Source organism: Clupea harengus, chromosome 16, assembly GCF_900700415.2.
Source record: "Clupea harengus chromosome 16, Ch_v2.0.2, whole genome shotgun sequence".
Lineage (NCBI taxonomy): Eukaryota > Metazoa > Chordata > Actinopteri > Clupeiformes > Clupeidae > Clupea > Clupea harengus.
In genome coordinates, this window is record NC_045167.1 from 22,760,753 (window position 1) to 22,785,752 (window position 25,000).

A 25,000-nucleotide genomic window follows, 5' to 3' on the forward strand; every position below is an offset into this window, starting at 1 on the left:
AGACACCAAAACAATTGGATTTAGCCTAAAGCGTAAAAGGATACTAGCTATACAGCACACGACAAATGTCGAGTTTTATCGAATTAACATATAGTGGCTAAATATACCAAATCGTTTGGCTTTTCATACTTAAAAGGTCAAAGCATACAACTATTAAGCTGGTGACGTTATTGACGTTACCTTAGTAATGTCTTCAAATTCAGACAATGTTGTTATGGTAAAAATGCAAAAACTTTTGCCTTCTCCTCTGTTAAATAATCCTTCCCGCAACGAACCTGCAAGTGAGGTCTTTAAAGGGTCTTTAAAGTCGTACGCCAGCTGGAAAGCTCGCACATAATGGGAACAGTCCATTATTCACTAAAGATTAGGGGTGATATATCAGAAGACATCAATTTATTTCCGCACAGTGCCAATATATTACTTTGTAAGAATTACATGAACTTATAAAACAAATGATGTATTTCAAATAAATTAAAATTGATCACGAAATATATTCAATCTCTAATCAGGCATTCGAGTGGTAAATTCAGTTAAAACTACAGTATGACAAACTATGGTATATTCTGTTTCGCATGGATTTCTTTGTTTACGGATATGACGTATACATTTTATACATTTGCAAAGTTTGACTTGTCTCACTCCTATTGAATTCGTGTTTGTTGGTAGCACTCTTTTCAATTAATGAATTTGATTTGCTTTATAAGTGTTCGTCCTGACAGTTTGTGGATTTGGCCCGCACTTCATGGAAATTTCCGTCAGGTTTCCATGAAACCTGATCCTCCTCCCCCAGAGTGTTCTGTTATTATTCAAAAGGACCTGTCTCTTTGAAAACATTGCCTTCTTCCGCACCAGAAAGACTATTTCGCATCAGGAAGCCTCCAGACTATTCTAAAAAGTTATTTTCAAATGAGTTTGATGTTAGTTTCCGGAATAGTGTTTCCGTGTATAACAAACAGTTAATATACTGCGGTAGGGTAATGTGACATGGGTCACTCAAAATACAGTGCAAAGCTATGCCTATTCGCAGATATGTGTGGTATAGTCTCGGTGTTTTGTAGCCTACGCCACCTAAACGTTGCGCAGGCCTAGACCCAGTTTAGCAGTTCACAAATTTTAAGTATATAAGCACAGAGTTCATTGTCCCCCTAAATAACCGCTCCTCCTAGTCCACAACCACATTTTTGTGTTCAAGTTTGGAATTCAAGTAAGATCTGTCCAGATTATTCATTGTAAAGGCATACATCAAAATAAATGGCCATAGACGCTAAAACATAATAGAGCATAATATGTACGTATATGTCGTGAGCATAATAGTGTCTACTGCACGTAGTTGCAGGTAGTTGTTTTGTCAATGCTACAGCCAATGGGCGGCGATATGGAGCAGTCAAAAATAAATCCTTTGGCAAACCCAGACAGGGGCAGTACTTCCCGTTTCAGGATGGCGGTTGATTTGACTCCCAGATTCAGAAGATTGAACAGTCAAACCAGGAGTTTTCGCTTAAATGGTCGATCGCTTGGTTAGTCCCATATTGAATTTCATATAGGTAGACACATTCGGTGAATCGAATTATAGGTTAGCGTATTTAGCAAAAGTAAACGATACTTTAACCCCTAAATCAGCCAATGTTTGGTTAAATTGCGTGTTTGCTTCACTGAAATGCCTGTTTTACATCTTAAAATCTGCTGTTTTACACCTGACTAGCTTTTGATTCAACTGTGGCACCCAAATAGTTTACTAACTTTTGATGCAACCATGTTGAATGTAACTATGCCTGTCCAACCATGGCCGATTGCTAACTTGTGAGCTATTAACGTATGCTAGCTAGGATAAGTTAGCCACGGTTGCCTGAAGTATGTTAAAGTAACACTATGCAACAATTTGACACTTTTTGAGGTATGGTTTTATAAGAAACTAGTTTTGGTACCTCCTGAAATTCATTTTGATGGCATATGATCATGTGAAGGACAGATACACACCTGTGTCTTTCCCACTAGCCATTCAGGATATGCACTATGTAGTTCTGTTTCCTGGCTGGAACACCTTGCACAAAATGAAGAAAAGCTTTCACAGCATGACCTTACCAGCTATACTGCCAAAAGACATAAGTTAGTGTGTTGGCAAGCTTATGTCGGTGTCAACTGGGCTGTTGGTGGTGTTTGCACGGTTTTCGCATGCCTTTTAGGTAGTTAGCGTGCTAGTTCTGGAACAGAACTCCTTATTGCTGCTTTAATAACGTTATAGGGTATAAAAGTTTACACAGAATCCCACAATTCAGTTTGGGTCATAATGTGATCTCCCTCTCATCAGGTTCTTCGGGCCCTTTTCGGGCCACGCAGTTGTGGCGTAATATCATCCAGGCTCTTCAGACTCAGGTGGAGGTTCGTCGTCGACGGCAGCACCTGCGCGTCCATAACGACTGCTTCACCGGCGCAGACGCAGTGGATGTGGTTCTGAGCCATCTCATGCAGAACATTCTGTTTTGCTCCAGCGAGGTGTCTCGCCTCAAAGCCGCCCGTCTGTGTCAAGCTTTGATGGAGTCTAGGGTTTTTCAACCGGTGGGAACGAAGCTATTCCGACGGGAGAAGGAAACCGCGTTTGAGGACAGTAGCCACAGTCTGTACAGATTTGTGGATTGTAACGCATTGCCTGGCTCTGAAAAACGTGGCACTGACTCCGAGAACTGGAGCCCAGGTCCACACCAGGGCAAAAAGAAGAAAGGATCCAGGTGAGCTTTGGGTTCTGAGTGGAGTTCACATGTCGTAAAATTGCACAATATATTTGTTGGTAATCTGTGTAGGATTGTATAAATGTGAGTGCAGTTTGACACTAAATAAGTAGATAGATAGATAGATAGATAGATAGATAGATGGATACTTTATTAATCCCGAGGGAAATTTAGGTCATCCGGTAGCTTATAAGTACTTTCCAAAATATCATATTGTATGTCTCCCTTCATTCCATGTATCTTGATTCTTTGTTACATTTTCAAGACTTGGAAAATGTGTGATTTAAGTATGGTGAAATGCCTGAAACGGAGTGAGTTTTTAACCACAGCTACACTTTTTGCCAGGTTGGAGGGGTTGAGGACCATATCCAACCCTCTGGCCATGGGTTCCTCCGACCGCAGGGTGGAGAGACTGCTGCAGACCATCAACCTCCACCCCACCATGCCCTCCTCCCACAAACACGCCCCATCCACGACCTTCCTGTCCAAGAAACGTGAGGCTACACAGAGCTTTTCTACCATGATGAATGCAGCTCCTCCATCATCAACACACAATCATATGTGGGAGGGGTGTCAGTGTTGGGAAAAGATTCAAACCAGAATGGATTACACTGACAGACTCATATTAGTCCTGGCAAAACACTTGTTAGTCGTACAGACGCTGTAACACAGTAGTATTGGTTAATGATATTAGTATGCTCTGTTGGGCTAGTACTCAGAGGCAGTATGTTTACTATCCTTCATAGTGTTTACTATCCTTCATAGTGTTGTATCACAAGGTACAGTACCCATCTGTTTGTGTAACATATTTAACAGTGTGTATGTGTGTCTCTCCAGTGGTGGAGGAGGTGTGGAAGCAACAGACACTGCTTCAGCTGCTCCAGATCGTTGACCTACCCGTCCTCGAGTCCATCCTCGCCTCCCCCATCAGAACCGAGCCGCCACACACGGCCACCCTGCGTAACCATAACGACTTGGTCATCTCCAACACCTGTGTGGAGAGGGAGGTGTCACAGAGCCTCAACTTACCTGAGTCAGTGCATCCCCCCCCCCCCCCCCCTTCCTAAATGTGGAGCTGCTAGTGAAGCATGTTGCTATCAAAGCTCTTTTCAGTGTTAGCCAAGCGACCAAATGTACTTGCAGATGTTGTGTAGGCCTTGATTTGACAACTTTCACAAGCTGAACACATCTGATATTAACCAATCTACAGATGTAATTTCATTCAGAGGCTTTTTTAAACACCACTTCAAACAATATCACACCTAGATGATTGTAAGGCTATTTATTTCGTTCTTTTTTTTTTTTTTTTCACCTGACCAATCCTTGACATGATAACACTTTTAACTTTCATTTTTTTGCTGTTTGTCCCCCCTGGGTCTCTGTAGTTTAGACTGTTGGCTGGCTGCTGCAGCAGACTGCCTTGAGCTGTTCCCAGATCAGCTGATCGTGGTGGTGGGGGAGCAGCTGGTTCAGCAGGAAAGCCGCACTTCTGATGGAGAAGAGAGACTGGCCAATCAGAAGAGACTGCTGTTTGACACCATTTCTAAATACTACAACTGTCAGGAGGGGCAACCTCTGCTCTGTGGCCGCTACCTCGACATCCACATCGGAATTTTGCAACTACTGGGTGAGACTGGATACACAATAGCTTTATCTTTATCTCTAATGCACCAAAACGTAATGTTGAAAAAGCAAGCTCCCATTACTAAATAAATTATCTCCTAGTTTGGGTTTTATATACAATGTGACCATCAATTGTATGTCAGACCTCTGCATGTGATGTTGGATGGCGTCTTCTGTGTTTGTCCAGTGTTCTTATATCTTGTGTGTGCGTTTTCGTGTGCGTGTGCGTGTGCGTGCGTGTGCGTGCGTGCGTGCGTGCGTGCGTGCGTGTGTGTGTGTGTGTGTGTGTGTTGTTGAATGCCAGACTCTGGGAGGATGGAGGAGGCTCTGCGGGCCAGTCAGCTGTGCATGCGTCTGCTGGCCTCCAGCCGCAGGGACGAGCTGCGCAGACTCCTGGCCTTCATGGCTGCAGCCGCAGACCCCACCGCCTGCCGCCTGCAGAAACAGGTACGCTTCACCTGGCGAAGATACAACTACTTCAGCAACACACATTCACCATCACTGAAAGTGCTGGGGGTGAAGAAGTGTTGCAGAAGTTTTTTGGAGTTTAAAAAAAAAAAAAAATGTTTTTAGATTAATCTGCTTGACCAAGAGTTATTACTATAAAAAAGGTTAGCTTGTCATTGATTATGACCCTTATTATTGATTATAATAACTAGTGATTCGATTTCAAGACGGTTAATGGAGCCCCAGTACACTGTGTAGCCTGAATGAGTCCCCATTGTTTGTTTTCCCTGCGTGTTTGGACAGGCAGAGAACGGGCCGCTGGTCTGTAAGACGTTCCTGAAGACTGTTCTCCAGAGCAAAGACATGACACGTGCTCAGAGTGAACATCTGCAGCTCTTCCTCATGGACAACCACACCCAGCTCTTTAAGGTGGACACTTTAGTATGGCAGTACACACGGCTGGATCAGTTGTTTTTAAGTTTCTGTAGTGATGGACTATTTACCTAATGTCTGTATCTTTTAGGCAAGTTATTTGCTGAGATACCGACTGTATGTCAGACATCCTTGTTACAAAGTTAATCTGTATCTGTAAAATTGTATGTATTGGGTACACGTTTGTTTATTGAAGATTTTTGTCCATTAATGATGTTGACTAGACGCCCATGACCCTGGTTGAATCTGTGAGAAGGACACTGCAAGGCCTGCAGCAAGGAACGGATCCAGTCAACGTACCTAGTAAGGAACAAAATCTCTAGCAGTGCCTTTGTAATGAAATAACGTGAATTGAAATGAAACTCACTTGCATATAAACCACAATAACGAGGAGAAAAGTTTTAGGTGATAAAACTCCTTTCTGAAACTTAAAAATGGAGTGACTAATAATTTCAGCTTTTGTAATCATGATTGTAATGTATTATGTTTGTTATGGTTATGTCTGTCTTGTAAAGCTCAACTAGTCTTTGGTTTAGTCCCCAGTGAGCCTAAGTAGAGAAAATCTTTTTTTAAGAAAATCTAACTTTCAAAGTACTTGACGTTGGAACCTCTCGTTTTGCTGTTGCAGTGTTCAGGTTCTGCCAGCAGGTGTCCCGGCAGGAGTATGAGAGCCAGCGAGAGCAGGCCACCCTGGAGGGCCTCAAGCAGCTCATCATTCACATCTCTAACAGCAGCACCCTGTCCGCTAAAGACAAGAAGCGCCTGGTCAAGGACTTCCAGAAGCATCACCCTGGAGCGTTTCTGCAACACTTCTCCGCCACCTTCTAGTCCGCGGGTAAATAGTAACTTTAAGTCCCCTTAAAGGGATGACTTGAATTGGATCATACCTCAGTGGGGTAGCAGGTACTTCTCATAGACACACACTTGATTGGTGCAAAACAAGGCTGTGTACTCTCAAATGACACTCGCCTCAGCATCAGCTGGCATTGGCTTTGCTTTGATGCACGGCTGTCAAACTGCCAGAATGCATTCTCTTTAGGCCTACACAGTGCAGGTAGATTCTGTTGCTATCTGTATTTTATACTGTATTTTAAATCCATAATGTGACCTACAAACTGCTAGCTTATATGTACAGCTGATTATTCTGACGTTCCAAGTTAAAACTGGTGTGCAAGTTCAGAAAGCAGTCCTGGGCATTGTTGGTATGTTTAGTCCTGTAAATATATTGGGACGCAGCTTTAAAGCGATTAAAGTTTTAAAAAAAAGAATAATTTAAAAATGGTTTTACTCACTCAGGTGGAGTCATGTTGGGACTTCTATAGTTCTTCTGCTGTACTAGAGATTGTTATTCCTTTAGTGATAATTAATCTTAATTATTTTTGAAACAATATAAAGAAAGTACTTTATGAACATTTAAGTTTGAGACTTAATAAAGGTGTTGTGTAAGTAGTAAATGTAAGAATAGTAATAAATGTAGCACTAAAATGAAGTGACTAAGGGACTTCTGGGATAGAAAAGGGAAATCTGTAGTTGTAGTTGTCGAAAAGTGAAAATTGTGCTTGATTATTTTAAAACATATCATCTCGAGAAAAACGTCAGGTAAATCTGCTTACTATCTATTTGTTAGTAACTTATCAGCTCTTAAAGCAACACTGTAACAATTTGACACTTTTTGAGGTATGGTTTTATAGGCAACTAGTTTTGGTAGCATCCTGAAATTCATTTCGATGGCATATGGTCATGTGAAGGACAGATAAACACCTGTGTCTTTCCCACTAGCCATCCAGGATATGCACTATGTAGTTCTGTGTTCAGGGCTGGTACACCCTGCAAAAATGGAAGAAAAGCTTTCACAGCATGACATTGCAAGCTCTACTGCCAAAAGACACCAGTTAGTGTGTTGGCTAGCTTTTATAAGTGCCAACTGGGCTGTTGATGGTGTTTGCAAGGTTTTTGCATGCCTTTTACGTTGTTAGCTTGCTAGTTTTGGAACAGAACTACTTATTGCTGCTTTAAAATTAGGCTAGATCAGCACATGTAAAATCGCCTCATGTTCACACCTGACTGATGCTCTTGTTCTGTTTGAAAGGAAATGTATTTTACAATGATGTTACAACTAGGGTTAGATTAGGTAGAATTATGGTGTTAATATTTACAAGTAATTATTTAAGTGTATTTAATTTGCTGCCAAGTAATGTTTACACTTTGAGTGTTGCACTAGTTGGAATACAATATTAGTACAGAAATTGTCAAGGAATCGTTTTAATTGCTGCTGCTGAAGTTTAAATTGTGATATTTTTAAATGTTCTCATGTAGAGATGCACTTTAAAGTTTTGGGATTGAACAATAAAAGGACTAAAAGAAACCTGGTGACCCTTCAGACTGGTTTCATAAATAATACTCACACTTGAACACACACACACACACACACACACACTTGAACACACACACACACTTGAACACACACACACACACACACACTTGAACACACACACACACACTTACTCACACTTGAACACACACACTTGAACACACACACACAGGGGTTGGGGTAACTCTACTTAATAAATGACAACAGGACTAGTCAAACTGCACCACTTCAATTATGTTTATTTATCACCTCGTCCAAGATGGTTGGTTTCAGTTCGGTCAGCAGGAAAACGCAAAAACTACCAAGCTGATTTCCATGAACCTCGGAGCATGGGCCAAGGAAAAAAACACAACCGTTTGCAGGGGATCCATTCCACACTCTTTAACATTGCGAGGTGTGGCATTTTGGCCATGGCGCTAACTAGGGGTGGGAATCTCTTGGCACCTCACGATTCGATTCGATTCCGATTCAGTGGTCAACGATTCGATTCTAAACCGATTATCGATTCTAAACCGATTATCGATTATCAATTCTAAACCGATAAAACGATTATCGATGCATGTCGATTTTTTAAAAATCTGAGTTTGCTACTCAGAGTCTCAAATCACTTCCTACTTTGTGTTTGATAATTAAAGAAAATCAACAGATGAATTACCTTCTCTATTTTTTTATTAGAGAAAAAGCTTTCCCTTGTCACAATTATGACTTTCAATGAACAATGCAATAATCGATGCAGCTTGCATTTCAACACAAAATGAATGTGTAAAAAAAAAAAAAAAAAAAAAAAAAATTTAATTTTAAAATTTTAATTATTTTTTTTTTTTATTAAAAAATCGATTATGAACTTTTCTGAATCGAGACAGAATCGTTCTAGAGAGAATCGAGAGAAATCGAAAAATCGATTTTTTTTCCCACCCCTAGCGCTAACTGCACTCTTCTAGTTGTGATTTGTTTTTGATTTTTATTGATAAAGCATTTTCTATAGTTAAAATCCTCTGAAAACATATAAATTCGTACCTATATTGTATAAGTATTGCAGCAGATGTCTCCAGGATCAGAAATCAGAAGCTTGGGGTTGTGGGCTACAACATAACAACAATGATTTCTACTCGCATAGAAAAAAAAATTAACAGATAAAAATACATATTCAAACTGGCTTTTGGGTAAAAGCATCTTCGCACAGATGAGCCACCATGTCTGTGCAATCATAGTAACTACTACTGGCGTGTGCTGCCACGGCAACCCTGCGTCCATCTTGTGCCTCCATGACAACAGTGTTTCCATTCTGTGCAACCGTGATGACAGCGGGTTCATCCCAGGTCTCATGGCTGTTGTGCTATTTATGTACGGTGTGATGATGAGGTCACATCTTACTGAAGCACTCTTTGGCATTAGTCCACATTTGGATGCCCTGGAAGATAATAAGTATTTTATTTCAAATATCAGAAAACCACTATAAGCCTGCTTTTAATGTCAAGCTGAGCATTGGAGTTTGTGGATGTATAACACTTAAGTGAGAAGTTAAACAAAATTGTTTCAATTTACTGAGGCAGGTCGACACGAAAGCCTTTGCTTTGTTAAGGTTTCTATCCACAATTCCATTATTTCTATCAAGAGCCCAGGCAACCACCCGTGTTTGTGGGTTGAATAATAAATAACTAAAAGAAAACTGGTGACCCTTCAGACTGGTTTCATAAATAATACTCACACTTGAACACACACACACACGCTCACACACACACACACAGAGGTGTGTTAGAGTGCTTCTAACTATCTGTTATATGTTTATTATGTGTAAATTATGTTCATAGTACTTGTGCAGAGTGTACGTCATGGTTTGTTATGTTATATTATGTGATGTTATGTTATGGTAGGTTTGGGTGGCGTCTTGTCGTAAGAATTTCAGTGCCCAGTCTGACCCTGTGTCATTTTGTGCATCTGACAAACAAAAGACTTGTAACTACACTTGAACACACACACTCACACATACACACTTACACACACACTCACACTCACACTCACACACACACACACACAGAGGTGTGTTCGAGTGCTTCTAACTATCTGCTCACCTTCCTGCACATGCTCATCTGCATGAAGGCATAGTTGATGAAGGCCTCCCTCAGGTCTCGGTCCTTCTGCTCCTTAAAGCGCTGTATGTCCACCCATCCACTGCACACGTGTTCTCTACACGCACCATAGAAAACACAAGACATTTCCTAGTATGAGTTTCTTCGTGTAAGTCATGCTTGTTGATAGGCAGTTTCTGAAAACACGTTAGGCGTAACTGCACTAGCTCTAAAGAGGCATTGACATTACTGTTTCTGACTATGGCATGTGTGGAATTACATACATAGCTACTGATATTGCTGTTTTCCTGTTGTAACAGACATGAATGTTGCTTCCATTATTTTGTACCATCTTACTCTGTAACCCATGCCCCTGGATATGTACTCTGTAACCCATGCCCCTGGATATGTACTCTATAACCCATGCCCCTGGATATGTACTCTATAACCCATGCCCCTGGATATGTACTCTGTACCCATGCCCCTGGATATGTACTCTGTACCCATGCCCCTGGATATGTACTCTGTCTTTGTCTCAGTAAGGGCAAATAGCTGAGAACTGACTCATTAGTATTTTAACCATAGACATATATACATGTCTATGATTTTAACTCCCTCCCCCCAGAAAGCTTCCTTCCTGCTTCTTTCCTCGGTTCTCGACCCGCTCCCCCAAAGGTGAAACCCCCCCCCCCATTCCTGCCGTTACCTTTAGGGTGTGGTCTTACCACCACTCCCCTGTATTCTTCTACCTGACTGACTGGTATTAATGCTAACACCTTCTTACTGTCAGGTAGGCCATTCTCTGAGCAACAGGCTTAGAGGGTGTCGCCACGCTGAAACCCTGACTAGGTCTTCCGGTTTATTCTTCAAGTTTGCAGTGGCGATTAGATTCCATCACTACATGTTGTTTGTAAGTATTGAAATGATGGCCTACTCGCATTCGGTTGTCTTCTCGCGGACGGTCTCCTCGCCCTCGACAATCTGCTCCTCCAGGAGCTTAAGCCTGGCCTCTCGCTGGTCTGCCGTCTCCTGGCCAAACAGCTTTGTGGTCATGCCTTTAAACGAGAACGTCCGCATGGTCTGCACACAGAGAGAGAGAGAGAGAGAAAGAGAAAGTGGGGTCAGTGTCACAGTTAAAGTTGAAGCTAACCTAATGGGTAAAGTTTATTTTAGTTTGTCCTTAAATACAATATTGGTCGTAGTAACTAAGGGCAGTACATATTTTGGAGTTGAGGTTAGGAATGGGGTGTTCATTTAGGATTCAGACCCAATTTAGGTTCATTTAAAGGATAGTGTCTTTTTTTAGCTTTTAAATAGCCATTAAAACCTGAAAACAAGGCACTTGTAAGGTAGAGTAAAAGTGTTGGCTATGCTTAGAGGGGGAATGTTACGGTTCAGCTCAGTCATTTATTTATGCCCTCCTGGCAGTGACACAACACTGAAGCCTCGTCAGGTCAATGTGACACTGGGGGCATTGGCATGTGTTAAAAACTAAATTAGTTTGTAGGCAGTTTGTAACGGGTACTCTACCTGAAAAAGACTAATGTGATTGTATGTACTTGATTCACAAGGTGTTAATTCCTGACATGAACACTGAACACTATCAGAAGCAACTTGTTTCGAGACCGAAGGTTCCTCTTGTACAGAGCAAAAAGGACACTGGACATGTGCCAACCGTAAGGTCTCCACATTAGTCAACATACCGCAAGGAACTACAAACATTTTCTAAAATGTCCTTTCCTTTTTTTCAGAATTCATTCACACTGTTTTACAAAACCATCTGGAGATAAAGTAAGGACCAGTATAAAGTTTTCAAAGGGAGACGGTTCATTTTGGTTTAAACGTGGCCATAGTAACAGTTGCCGTAGCAGCACTCACCCCAGTGGCTAGCTCGTCTCGTTGTTGTTTCTTAGACGCGAGGTCCAGAGATTCAGTCTCCAGCTCATACTGAGAGAGCTCGTGCTTGCGACAGACAGCCCTAATTCAACACACACACACACACACACACACCTTTAACAATTATCCTTACATAGTACTTAATAATGTGATTCCATCACACATACAAATATTTTGAAGTAACAACCTCTGCCGTGAGAACACATATATATATATATACTAGCATATTCACCACCTACACACACAAACACACATTGGCATATGCCAAGTGGTGTGATGCAACCTCTTTAAAGATGATGTGGTTCGAATTACCACAAGATCTAGAGATTTCCAAGAAACACAGGTCTGAGCCAGCAGACTTATTGCCCAAAAAGACTGTACAATTCAAAGAAAAGCTGTTGTAGCCATGGGCTACAAGTTGTTTGAAATCACCCCATTCTCTATTCCAGTCAGGGAAAGGCTTGTTAAGGTCTAGAAGATAAACTTCCAGGAAATACGTCAGCTGCTTCTCTTCAAGTCCGTTCTTGTTTTCTTAAGCAAGTTTTGTCAAGCAAGTCTGAAGGATAACTGACTCACCTTAAAGCTTCAGAAAAGAAGAGATACTCTTTGATCTGGTCTGCATAGTGTTCCTCCTCCTCCAAAATGTCATCTATTGAGGCTGCATAGCTGTGAAGAAAGGTTTTAGGTTCCTTAATAAACCATAACATACACAGAAGGCTTTAATTCTATTTAGGTCCAGGTCTAACCAATCCTGTTTAAGTCTGAGGACGCACATAACTTTGAGCCATTGACTGTTTCCAAGCCAGTTACATGAACAATAGGCCGAGGACACCAAACCGACCGATCAAAGAAGTAGTGGTGAGGCGCCTGTGCCGGGGCCAAAACCTAGGGCCACAGACGCTCACTGACAGCCCAACACTGGCCGATGGCCGACCAGGTTTGCTGTGTGGGTTCATAGAGACACTCACGCATCCATATGATGTCCTGCACTCTGTAGTCCATCTCCCATCTCTTTCTCGATGGCGCTCCACTCACTGAAGGACACACACACACACACACACGGTAACTCATAGACTTGTCTGGACTCAAATAAGTGTTAAATATGTAACATTGTTATATCCATAAACTGGTAGAAATGTGCGGTACATTGCCTCAGTAGTTTATTGAGCATTGCAATACCTGAAGACTCTTCCATAGTTCCCATGTACTTTATACACTCCATATAATCTATCCGCAACTCTCTGCAAAACAATCAGAAAAACATATCAGTTAAGCCGTCAAATCTCATTGAAAATCACTAGTGGTTGGGTGATTGTTGGATTGGGAGGGATATGTGCAGTTTAGAGTCGCCAGCGTGCTTAGTGTGTGTGTGGGAGAGGAGAGCCTATGTCTACTGCCAGTGTGCTGAGTGCTTTAGGAAACTACAGGGTTGAGGTGGGAATGGTAGAAGAACCATTGAAGACCTGTGTGTGTGTGTGTGTGTGTGTGTGTTGTGATTCTCAGAGTTGTAAGAGTATGTTCTGACTTGCTTTTCTCAGAATGCAGTGTGGTGCTATAGAAAAACGATGTGCACCCAATGCTGGGTAAGGGAGCTTAAAAACACATTGTGGACAGAGAAATCTTATGAAATTCAAAATCTTGCAGAAGCAGGTGACATTTTGTTAATGCCACTAAAGCTATATATGCATATTGTCCTGCCCTCGGTACAACTGGCATGATCTTTGCCACACGCGAAAAGGCTGGAAATGGTTTTTTTTTAACGTTACTTTTACACAAAAGGCACTCCCAGCACCTCACATCAATGCCCACACCTCACTGCCACCTCACATCAATGCCCACACCGCACTGCCACCTCACATCAATGCCCACACCTCACTGCCACCTCACATCAATGCCCACACCTCACTGCCACCTCACATCAATGCCCACACCTCACTGCCACCTCACATCAATGCCCACACCGCACTGCCACCTCACATCAATGCCCACACCGCACTGCCACCTCACATCAATGCCCACACTACAAGAGAGTTTGGGGCTCCAGAATGGGCCTCTTTAGCTCAGGAGGACCATCATACTCGACTTCGAGTGATTGCCAAGGATGTGGTGTGAGTGTGTCTGAAAGAGAGAGATGGTTATGCTAATATTAATGTGTGTGTGTGTGTGTGTGTGAGAGAGAGATGGTTGTGCTAATATTAATGTGTGTGTGTGTGTGTGTGTGTGTGTGTGAGAGAGAGAGAGATGGTTGTGCTAATATTAATGTGTGTGTGTGTGTGTGTGTGTGTGTGTGTGTGTGTGAGAGAGAGAGATGGTTGTGCTTATATTAATGTGTGTGTGTGAGAGAGAGAGAGAGAGATGGTTGTGCTAATATTAATGTGTGTGTGTGTGTGTGAGAGAGAGAGAGATGGTTATGCTAATATTAATGTGTGTGTATGTGAGAGAGATGGTTATGCTAATATGAATGTGTGTGTGTGTGAGAGAGAGAGAGATGGTTATGCTAATATTTATGTGTGTGTGTGTGTGTGTGTGTGAGAGAGAGAAATGTTATGACGATATTACATTTTAACATGATGATTATTGTGTGTGTGTGTGTGTGTGTGTGAGAACTTACAGCACGTGCTCTAAGTAGTTGTGAAGTGATGGACTGGAGTTCATCACTGTAGTGTTTCATCTCCATAAAACGCCTGCAACACAACACACATTACACATCACACATCACACAAACACAACACACATTACACATCACACACACAACACACAACACACAACACACAAACATCACAATGTATTCATCCACACAATGGCATAGCGTACCCAAAACTAAAATAACTTTACACCATGGCAATAAAATCTATATCTAAACAGTTCAGAAACATTTAAATAAAACATAAATATAAACAACAGTTTAGTCTCAATGTCATCTTGAGCTATTAGTCCTAATGACACTCTGCACTATCTCCATTTCTAGGCAGCATATGCATTTTAAACATCTTGAAGGGCAAAACCAAATCTATTTTCCCTCTGATATCTTATTGACCAGTACATATTTCCATCAATTAGGAAGCAGCGCGATTAGCATGCTCATCCTTATGTGCTAATATTGCCAAGAGCAACCAATAAACAGTATCACTGAGATGTGAGTGTGCTTAGTCATTGCCCCCTGACGTTGAGGACCTCTTCTATCCCCTGAGATGAAAGGGCCCAGAGGCAAGGCCAACCCTTGACCTACAGTAGCAATGTCGTGTGATGCTGATCATGCAAGAGAGCAGTTCCCCTTATTACTGGGCTTTCATGCAATGCATTACTTCCCTTTACACAATTACACTACTAAAGCTAGTTGAGTTTTGTGTTTTCTATTCTATTTGTAGTTCTAGTCTGTACTGTTAAAGAGCTCGGAAAAAAGGACCTACTTGTCTGGATTCTTCACCCTGAAGGTTGCGTTCAGCGCTCTGAGACGAGACTCTGCCTGAGAAAAACAAGATTGGGTAACTGCACATATTTCACCACACACACACACAAACACACACACACACACACACACACACACACACACACACACCGGACTTGTTGTCATACGCCAAACAGTTGGGAAAGACTTGGAAGACTTAAGAGTGTTCTGTTTCTGTCACTATTTTAGATACACCATTCCCAAACTTCCGTGGTGTGTGTTAAAGTAATAGTGACTACAGTGTGATGATTACCTTTGCCTGTTAAAGTAATAGTGACTACAGTGTGATGATTACCTTTGCCTGTTAAAGTAATAGGAACTACAGTGAGTTGCTAATCACAGCAGTGTGATGATTACCTTTGCCTGAAACCCAGTCTCGTACACCACCTCCTTCCATCCTCGCTCCTGATCAAAACGAAGACAGCAGTCAGGACGTGTTTGTGAGAAACATTCATAAATGCCATGTATTTAACCCTGCCCATTGAGAGTCTTAACCCCCCCCCCCCCCCCCCCCCGTCATTTTGTTTTGAGGGCATTACTAGTTTGACTCATTTGACCTTTTGTCCTACTTTACCCTAGATATCGATCAGGACAGAAGAATCTGAATACATCAAGAGATGGCCAACACTGACGCACGAAGAAACAGCCAAAACCAGATGGGACATTTATGGACCATAGACACCGATAGACAGTACAGAAGAATTCCCAAAGAAAAAAATCTGTGTTGACAAAAACAACGCTGAAAATATCAAAGACGTAGACACACACAGACATTGTGGAACAAGCAGCGATGGTAACGGTGTTAAGACAGCCAAGGTGACCCTACGTCATCAGAGCCATAGAACACAATGTGAAAAGAATCCAACAGAATTAAGATAAGCCACAGCACTGACACTGAATAAATGATAAATACTTTTGAGTATTCACACACACAAATACACACCTGTGTGAGGAAATGGTAGAAGATCCCGTCACTGGACATGACCGGATGTGACGCCACTCTCAAGAGGAAGTTTTCCAGCCCGACTCTCCTGCGCTCCACAAAGTCTGGATCCATGTTATCAGCAGAGAGCTTGTGCCACACAAACTCTGCCTATCAGACCAAATATACACGCCTCAGGTACAGTGTTTTTCTTTCTCTACACTAGATAATGTTTTTTGGACTTAAAAAAATTCAAAAATAACTTTCTCTGAGTTCTTTTCACTTTCACTTTTCACTTTTCAAGTTTCAATCAGTTTTGAATGTTAACAACTTTAGTCTCACAGTCCTTGAAGAGCATGCTGGCCAAGAACAAACACACAGAAACTTTTAGCTTGTCATGGTGGTTGACCCTCTGCTTTTCAGCTTGAAGGCCCATGCCAGTGTCACACTCTAAACGCACACTCACCCTCTTCTCAGGCAGAGGAGGCACCACGATGAAGGGGTATGTGACCAGCAGGTAGTTCCTGAGCAGCTCAAACTCGCTGTAGCGTCTCCACAGGGCGTCCGGGGCCACACTCTGTCCTTCATTCACAGCAGCTGAGGGCCTGTAGCATCAGAGATACAGCATCAGAGGGAGACTTTGGGAGATTTACCCTTACCTTCAAAAAAGACTACTATCACGTGAGGGGGGTGGACCTTGAGCTAGAAGAATATCCTGGACACACACAGCCTATAAATTAGGTTACTGGCAGTGACAGGTTAAATATGTATATTGAAAAGGTATATAACTCTTTAATTGTGAGTAGCAATCAAATAAGTTGAAGGTGTGTACTTAAGTCATTAATATTATGTTCTATTATACACATCTGCCACAACATATGGGCATAGTGGAATCTGATACGCTCAGTATTAAAGGTCATATAAACCTCGATCAATATATCATCTGTCGTATTCTTTATGGTGTTGGGAAATACTGACAAAAGCGTTTAAAAGCTTTCTTAAACTAATGAAATAACTAAAACCAATGAAATAACACCTGATCTTACCGAGTCTCTAAAAGATAGACTGTGTAGGTCTCTTGCATGTTCACAGCCTTTTTCCCGGTCCGTTTCTCGGCCTCGGCCACAGTAATCTCCATTCTTTTCAGCAGGGTCGAACCGTCCTCCGCCATCTGTTTCCAAAATTGAGCGTTAAATGAGATGCGCTGGATCTGTAAAGATCAACTGTTTTGTAAAACAGGAGTGTCTGATAATGTTAACACCCCTCGGGTATAGCAAGTGGCTTAAGCTCAACGCAAATTGCACACATACAATTAATTTGTTTCTCCGCAATTTAATGTTGGATATTAGATAACTACATTTCGAAGCTTACAAAACAGAATGCTTTTTAGTCTGTAGCCTATAATAACGGGTAGGCCTACTAGCAAATGTAAAGAAAACCCTGTCAACATGCTTATGTTGTCCTATAGTTGCAGGCAACGTCCCCTGGTGATTTCACGGGAAAATACAGCTTGTTTTAAATGTCACACAGGCGTCGACTCAGCAAAACACTTAGTTAATAACATTCTGCTTCTGCACCGTCCACATAGGATGGTTGCTATCAAATGCCCCTGCCCGATCATCTTCTCGCCACATCGCAGCGCGGTGGATGCAACATCAGGGGCAAATAATTATTCACAAATCACAGGCATTCGACACTCTTAAATGACTGCCGTTCTGTATGGTTTTCTGTTACCGTGATGTTCGTGTTTTTCTCCTGCGTGTCGCTCGCGTTTGGGGTGTCCGTTTCCGCAGCATCCTCGCGCTCCGCATCCGCCATCCCTCCTCTGCCACAGGACAGTCAGCGGCACTCACGCATGCGTGAAGGGTTGGTCTATCAGCTGGGTAATGGGTTGACGTTTCACCACCCGGTGAAAAGGAGAGAAGAGCATAACAGGTGTCAGGATGAACGCGGAGCTATATTCATTGTGCGCACTACTCACTTCTTGCCCTTGTCTAAAACAATGAATACGGCTAGCCTATATGAAGAAAGAAAAACACCAATGAATTTACAAACTTCAAAATAATAGAAACGACAATCGAAAATAAGAAGTGTTTGAATTGTTAATGAACACAACGTTCTCTCTATCTCACACACAGGGGCGGCCACCCTTACCTTATTTATCATGAAGATGGTCAGTTAGCCAAAAGTATAATGAAGATATCGGATAGAAGAGTAAAAAAGTATATAACTATTATTATAGTGTGTGGTTGAGAGACATAATGAGGGCCACAATCATCAAGCTTACTAGGCCTAGCAAACTGACAACAACTCATATTAATGTAATTGGAAATAAACTGTGTTGCTGGCGACTTCAGCAATAGAGCTTACATACCTGCAAATATACTACAGGAGAAGCTCTAAATGGAGTGTAAATAAGGAGTGTTACTGTCACGATCGTACTGTACCGATTGTAGTTGTGCAACGTCAAGGCGGGCAAATCGGGGCACTGCATTTCCACACGAATTTCGGAGAAAACAAATAAGACCCGATCATGCTTCTCAATAATTTTGTCCGATTCAAAACTTGTATTTTTCATCTTCCGATGTGTTATGAACGCAGCATGTGGTCCTAAATGTTTGGCAACTTTGACAACGCCCCTACATGGCAGCTTGGGTCAACACACATCCGGACTGTCTTGCCAGTCATTGTTAATAGTCTTGGCAGTATTTTTTAATATAAAATCGTTTTTTTGTTGTTGCATATCGTCATACAAGGACTAAGTCGTTACGCCAATGTCTCCTCAAGGCTTGCTTGAAACGAAACTGAAACTCATCAGACATAACCTACTTTATGTATTGAATATTTTTTAGATGTTAACATCGTTAACAACTCATGTTTTGTCTCCGTTTTAACGAACAATGACATTGTCAGCTCACGCCGACAGGTGAAAGCTGATGATAGGCTACAGCTGCCTAGGACTGAGCTAGGGAGGAGGAGTTGGGTTAAAAACATAGCATCAGGATCAGGAAGTCGGGAGCATATCAAGAAGACGGCAGGAGTTGATAGAAGACCTCTGTTGAACTTGAGACAATCATTCGCTTCAAGGCAATGCCGGGGAAAAAAGTTTGCATCGTTGGATCAGGAAACTGGTTGGTAGTGACAAGCTCTACACTACACGACACGTTACGATATTGACAATCTGAGATATTTAAAATGCTCAACGAAAATGCCTGTGTAGTATGTACTGTCAGTGCTGTGTAGTCCAGCGGTGCCCGAGGCGTGGGGAGCGGCGGAGCTACAGCAAGCGGTGCGCGGGTTGAGGGTGGAAAAAGGGAACCAGAAACCTAAACAACCAACTACAGGGGAAATTTGGAATGGCAGTGCTCTTACAGCATAGTAGCCTGGCTATAACTAACCTGTTTAAGGATGAGTTTATAGCCCATTTTGTACTTACAAAATATGACCAGGGCCTACCATTAAGCCTATATGTAAGATTGGATAGCTAGCCTAGTTATTGAAACATAAACATGGCATGTTCAGTGAGAAGTTAACAATTAAAGAACTTTTTTTTAAGTATCTAAACTCTGATCAAATAATACAAAAATGAAATGATATTGAAAATCTTTAACTGTTTAAATACAGAAACAATGTTTAAGAAAAGCTATCGGTGTGTTTTTATTTTGTTTGATTAAGAGTTAAATTACAGGTACTATGTGAGATTCTCAATCATTGCACCGTGATGGTGTGCACATTGCTTTCATTGTCAAAGAGGGGGGCCTGTCATGAACAGTTTGGGAACCACTGGTGTAGGCTGTGCCACATGCACTCAACCCTGGCGTTGTAACACTGTAACAAGGCTGAGCAAGGGATACGCTACAAAAGTCTGTCTCACAGAACTTTGACTGGACTAAGTTTACATATTCTCTCTCATTTTCTCTCTCTCCATAGGGGGTCGGCAATTGCCAAAATTGTTGGCCACAATGTGAAGGCGTCCAACAGGTTTGATCCGATTGTAAATATGTGGGTTTTCGAAGAGATGATCAACGGCAGAAAACTCACAGAGATCATCAACACGGAGCATGAGAACGTCAAATATCTACCCGGGCATAAACTTCCCAAAAATGTGGTGGGTACGTGTGTGTCTGTGCGTGTGCGTGTGTCTGTGTCTGTGTCTGTGTCTGTGTCTGTGTCTGTGTCTGTGTCTGTGTGTGTGTGTGTGTGTGTGTGTGTGTCTGTGTGTGTCTGTGTGTGTCTGTGTGTGTGTATATGTGTAAGAACAGATTTGATTTGTATAAGGGTGTTGTTATAATGTATTGTTATGTGGTAAGTAGATGCAACCCTGCCTTACTAACACTGTATTAGGACAGATGGGATAACTTGTGAAATGTCATAGAGTGGTTTTGATAGGATAACTTGTGAAATGTCATGAGTGGTTTTGATGGGATAACTTGTGAAATGTCATGACTGGTTTTAATAGGAGTACGTCTGCAATCTACCGCCATTAGCCATGTAGATAAGAAGACACAAATAGATAACATTTAAGTTCAATTTGACCTTTGTCACAGATGTTGAAACAAGTAATGCTCCAATCTTTCGAATAACCCGTCATCCCTACTGGCTTGTCACCAAGGGTATGGCACAACATGGAATGGATCGGTTAGATGGTAAGGATTGGCAAGAATTTAAACACATTATGTGAGCCATCACATCTATCACATCTGAAATATAGTCAAACTAATGTGTTAAGTGTGATGTTAAAGTCAGTGTGATTTAATCTTGATCCGTAAAGCTGAAAGTCTCGCATGCTGACTCATTCTGAATGCTCTCTGCAAACTAAAGATTCTGTGAAGAGTGTCTTGAGAGAAACAACACCCTTATTTAACATTTTGGGTAAGGACCAGCCATAGACGCCACGACATGAATGGGATCACAGTGTATTTATTGTATGTTGTCTTCCCATGGCATTGCCCTCCCACACATCTCACTACAGGCACTATGATGTGCATTCATTGGGACTGGCCCCTGGACTTGTGTCAGGACTGTGGCACTGCAAATGCAATGTCATTGTCCAGAATTTCATGTGAGGAAATCTGATTAGCCTTTAACCCAGTTGGCACTGGTCCTACTAGCCTTCTGGTACCAGTGCCTTCTGAATACACCTCGTATTTTGATGGTCTTGCCTAAACGGACTCCTGGAACATCCTGCTAGACTAGACAGTACAGAAAATCCCTGTCTGCAGACCCTTTAAACCGAAGGGCTTTCAGACATTATCTGTGGGAGAACTGAACTGAGGGGCAGTTTGGCAGCTACTGCTGTAAATGTCTCAGAGAGAACAAAGGCCACGTCAGAAAGCTTTTCCTTCAGTTGTTGCACAACCATTACTGTACTACAGCAGCATCAGGGTTATAGTGCAGTCATTTTCTGGATAACGATCTCCTCCTTAGACAGAATATCAGTTGTTGTCCAAAAATAGAAATATTCAAGTTTAAAGGCACAAGAACATGTACAAAATTTCCCCTTTTTTCTGTGTATTCATCTTGTTTAAATGTGCAGTCTGCAATTCTAATCCAATTATTGTATTACTCCATCATAATGTTCCAGTTGGTATAGGCCTATGTTTAGATTCACAGCAGAAATGTCCTGTTGTATCTGTAGAATGGTGCGTTACTCGTCTGAGTTACCTGAGTAACTGTTAGTATAGTGTAGGAGACTAAGTTATCGTCTGGGTTACCCGAGTAACTGTTAGTATAGTGTACTGGACTAAGTTATCGTCTGAGTTACCCGAGTAACTGTTAGTATAGTGTACTGGACTAAGTTATGGTCTGAGTTATCCTGAGTAACTGTTAGTATAGTGTACTGGACTAAGTTATCGTCTGAGTTACCCGAGTAACTGTTAATTACAGTTGTTACTGGGAACTTAAGTTATGGTCTGAGTATCCGAGTAAACTGTTAGTTATAGGTGTACTGGGACTAGGTATCGTCTGAGTTAACTCGAGTAACTGTTTAGTATAGTGTAGGAGGACTAAGTTAATCGTCTGGGTTACGCCGAGTAACTTGTTAGTTAGTGTACTGGGACTAAGTTATCGTCTGAGTTAACTGAGTAACTGTTAGTATAGTGTAGGAGACTAAGTTATCGTCTGAGTTATCTGAGTAACTGTTAGTATAGTGTACTGGACTAAGTTATGGTCTGCGTTACCTTAGTAACTGAATTATGGTCTGGTCCTTGTGAACAGGTGGGCGTGCCTGAGGTAGTGGATGCTGTGAAGGGAGCAGACATCCTGGTGTTCGTCCTCCCTCATCAGTTCATCGGTAAACTGTGTGATCAGATCAAGTCTCATGTCAAGCCTGGGGTGATCGGGATCTCACTCATCAAGGTGAGTGTGTGTGTGTGTGTGTGTGTGTGGGTGTGAGTGTGTATCTGTGGAAGAGAGAGAGAGAGAGATGGAGAAGACTGTAAAGTCTGTGTGTGTGTGCGCCGTGCGCACATGTTTGTATGCCTATCTTTCTGAACGTGAGATAGAGACGACAATTGAATGTGATGAGAGAAAAACAGAAAACCGAGAGAAAAACAAAAGTCGTTCTAGTTTAAATAAATCTAATATTAAAATGTTGGTTTTGTTAATCCACCTACCTGTTCACACTAATAGATGGTAATGTCCATTCTATGTACTCAAGTATGTGCCTCTCTGTCTGTGTGTGTGTGCAGGGTGTGGATGAAGGCCCAGAGGGTCTGCGTCTGATCTCTGACATCATTCGGGAGAAGCTGGAGGCGGACGTGAGCGTGCTGATGGGGGCCAACATCGCCAACGAGGTGGCAGACGAGAAGTTCTGTGAGACCACCATTGGATGGGACCCCCTCACATCAGGGACTCACTCAGATTCAGCTGCACTCAAATCTCAAATGAACGGAAAGGAGTGAAACTAAATAGAATAGAATAGAAGTTCTGTGGGACCACCATTGGTATGGACCCCCTCACATCAGGGACTCACTCAGACTCAGCTGCACTCAAATGAAGTGAAAGAAATGAAACTAAATACAATAGAATAGAAGTCGTATTAAACCTTAAAATAGCGTATTCTGTAATTTATTAGATATTCCACCATTTCGTGTAAATGAAGGGACTGTTAAATATGCACAGAATGTGTGTGGAGAAATATTCTCTTCCTCTCTATTTATTCCCTGTTTATTTTCTTTTAATCCTTAAATGTGACTCCATTCATCCAGGGGCCACAAATCCAGCCAATGGACAGATCTTTAAAGAGCTTCTGCAGACGCCGAACTTTCGGATCACCGTGGTGACGGAGTGCGATACAGTGGAGCTATGTGGTGCTCTGAAGGTGCGGAGCATTCTTTTAGCATGCATACACTCATCCTACACACACACACACACACACACACAAACACCGACAAGCACAAATATGTATGTACTGTATGTACAGTATGTATACCTCTATGTACCTCTATGTCTATGTCCAGTTACACACACACACATACACACACAGAGAGAGAGAGAGAGAGAGAGAGAGAGAGAGAGAGAGAGAGAGATATACACACACACACAGGAACATATGGACATAGAATTTCTATGTGTCCAGTTACACATGGACACATACATACACTTATATGCACACACAAACATATACATTTACACATCCATACACATACACACACATAGCCAACTATGACTTCTGTGTGTCCTCGTATGTCCAAGTGCATCTAGTGAACCCTTCCTCTGCCTCTGTCAGAACATAGTTGCAGTAGGGGCAGGTTTCTGTGACGGGCTAGGCTTCGGGGACAACACTAAGGCAGCGGTGATCCGGCTGGGTCTGATGGAGATGATCGCCTTCGCCAAGCTCTTCTGCAAGGGCCCCGTCACCTCCGTCACCTTCCTGGAGAGCTGCGGCGTCGCCGACCTCATCACCACCTGCTACGGCGGACGCAACCGCAAGGTGGCCGAGGCCTTTGCCAGAACATCCAAGGTAAAGTTACACGTGTGCAGGTTGAGTCCTACTCTACTGTCTCTCTGCCTATTTTTGGTTTTGCTAGCTGGCTCTAGTATGCCTCCACGTTTGATCAGATAAATTGGATTGTATGTGCTGAAATGTTATAGATAGATAGATAGATAGATACAAACTTTATTAGGTAAATGCAGAGTTTGACGTGAAGTTAACAGTTGCTAGCCACTCTCATACTGCATGTATTTCACTGCATGTTAACAATTCTATGTCCATATGTTCCTGTGTGTATGTCTCTCTCTCTCTCTCTCTCTCTCACTCTTTCTCTCTCTTTGTGTTGTGTGTGTGTGTGTGTGTGTGTCTGTGTCTGTGTGTGTGTGTGTGTGTGCATGTGCGTGTGTATGTGTGTGTCTGTGTGTGTGTTTGTGTGTGTGTGTGCGTACGTGTGTACGTGTGCATGTGCATGTGTGTGTGTATGTGTGTGTCTGTGTGCCTGTGTGTGTGTCTGTGTGTGTGTGTGTGTAGTCCATCACTGAGCTGGAGGCAGAGATGTTAAATGGACAGAAGCTCCAGGGACCTCAGACCTCAGAAGAAGTGTACAAGATCCTCAAGAAGAAAGAAATTATTGAAAAGTTAGTGTGTGCATGTTTGTTTGTGTATGAGTGTGTGTTCATGGGTGTGCTTTTAAAATCAGAAAATCTGTCTTCACATTGTCTCTACAGAATATCCATATTTGTATGTGTGTGTGAGATTTGATTTACAGCATGATAATGTGTGTTTGTAGTGTACTTACACGGTCATTTCCTTGCAGGTTTCCATTGTTTGTGTCTGTGTATCTGATCTGCTTTGAAGGGAAGCCAGTGAAAGACTTCATCACCTGTCTACAGCAACACCCAGAACACATGTGATGTGGTACGGAGCACGACCAGGGACAAACCTAACCCCCCTGTCTCTGACGAATACCACTCTATCTCCCACAGAGAAATATAACTTGATCGTTTGAGACGCACATATACTAACTCAGTCAAGACATGACCTGGTGAACACTATGTTTACTTTTTGTTTGTTTGATCAGTAGTACCCTGTCATTTCATTTGTTGTTTTCCCATCGATCGATCGATCGTCCC

The 25,000-nt window shown here is 42.1% G+C and overlaps 4 protein-coding genes and 1 long non-coding RNA gene across 6 annotated transcripts in view; 3 read left to right on the plus strand and 2 right to left on the minus strand.

Annotated features, from left to right (window-relative positions):
• Nucleotides 1–329, minus strand: part of tcp11l2 (t-complex 11, testis-specific-like 2) — a 9,841-nt gene extending 9,512 nt beyond the window's left edge. The window contains exon 1 of the mRNA XM_012828052.3: nt 181–329. The gene's annotated coding sequence lies outside the window, so the exon portion shown is untranslated. The remainder of the gene's footprint in view (nt 1–180) is intronic.
• A 205-nt stretch (nt 330–534) lies between these two features.
• depdc4 (DEP domain containing 4) lies at nt 535–7,024 on the plus strand. The gene is made up of 9 exons (XM_012828036.3): nt 535–1,517; nt 2,309–2,726; nt 3,072–3,220; nt 3,564–3,759; nt 4,112–4,353; nt 4,654–4,796; nt 5,100–5,225; nt 5,453–5,531; nt 5,857–7,024. Exons 1-9 carry the CDS (start codon nt 1,352–1,354, stop codon nt 6,054–6,056), a joined length of 1,719 nt encoding a protein of 572 aa, XP_012683490.2. The 5' UTR covers nt 535–1,351; the 3' UTR covers nt 6,057–7,024.
• A 1,502-nt stretch (nt 7,025–8,526) lies between these two features.
• Nucleotides 8,527–18,475, minus strand: LOC105900666 (sorting nexin-4-like). 2 transcript variants are annotated; one of them, XM_031582752.1, is made up of 15 exons: nt 18,089–18,475; nt 17,669–17,813; nt 16,981–17,144; nt 16,401–16,539; nt 15,956–16,105; nt 15,370–15,417; nt 14,975–15,030; nt 14,176–14,248; nt 12,744–12,805; nt 12,533–12,598; nt 12,141–12,230; nt 11,547–11,646; nt 10,603–10,748; nt 9,672–9,786; nt 8,527–9,010 (listed from the first exon to the last, which is right to left on the minus strand). In XM_031582752.1, exons 2-15 carry the CDS (start codon nt 17,750–17,752, stop codon nt 8,963–8,965), a joined length of 1,341 nt encoding a protein of 446 aa, XP_031438612.1. In that variant the 5' UTR covers nt 17,753–17,813; nt 18,089–18,475; the 3' UTR covers nt 8,527–8,962. The 2 variants fall into 2 exon arrangements, with proteins under 2 accessions (XP_031438612.1, XP_012683469.1); XM_012828015.2 differs by having other exon boundaries at nt 16,981–17,105; nt 17,669–18,475.
• On the plus strand, nt 14,317–15,648 carry LOC116224081. The gene is made up of 2 exons (XR_004165416.2): nt 14,317–15,049; nt 15,592–15,648. It is a non-coding gene; the product is annotated as an uncharacterized LOC116224081 (long non-coding RNA).
• Nucleotides 18,476–18,702: 227 nt separating the features above from the next.
• The window catches only part of LOC105900688 (glycerol-3-phosphate dehydrogenase [NAD(+)], cytoplasmic-like), a 6,577-nt gene continuing 279 nt past the window's right edge, over nt 18,703–25,000 (plus strand). Inside the window, exons 1-8 of the mRNA XM_012828034.3 lie at nt 18,703–19,065; nt 19,865–20,042; nt 22,151–22,291; nt 22,624–22,762; nt 23,143–23,255; nt 23,664–23,897; nt 24,399–24,505; nt 24,685–25,000. The exon at nt 24,685–25,000 is cut by the window's right edge and continues 279 nt beyond it. Coding sequence (XP_012683488.2) covers nt 19,025–19,065; nt 19,865–20,042; nt 22,151–22,291; nt 22,624–22,762; nt 23,143–23,255; nt 23,664–23,897; nt 24,399–24,505; nt 24,685–24,781 — 1,050 coding nt within the window. The 5' untranslated portion in view covers nt 18,703–19,024 and the 3' untranslated portion in view covers nt 24,782–25,000. The remainder of the gene's footprint in view (nt 19,066–19,864; nt 20,043–22,150; nt 22,292–22,623; nt 22,763–23,142; nt 23,256–23,663; nt 23,898–24,398; nt 24,506–24,684) is intronic.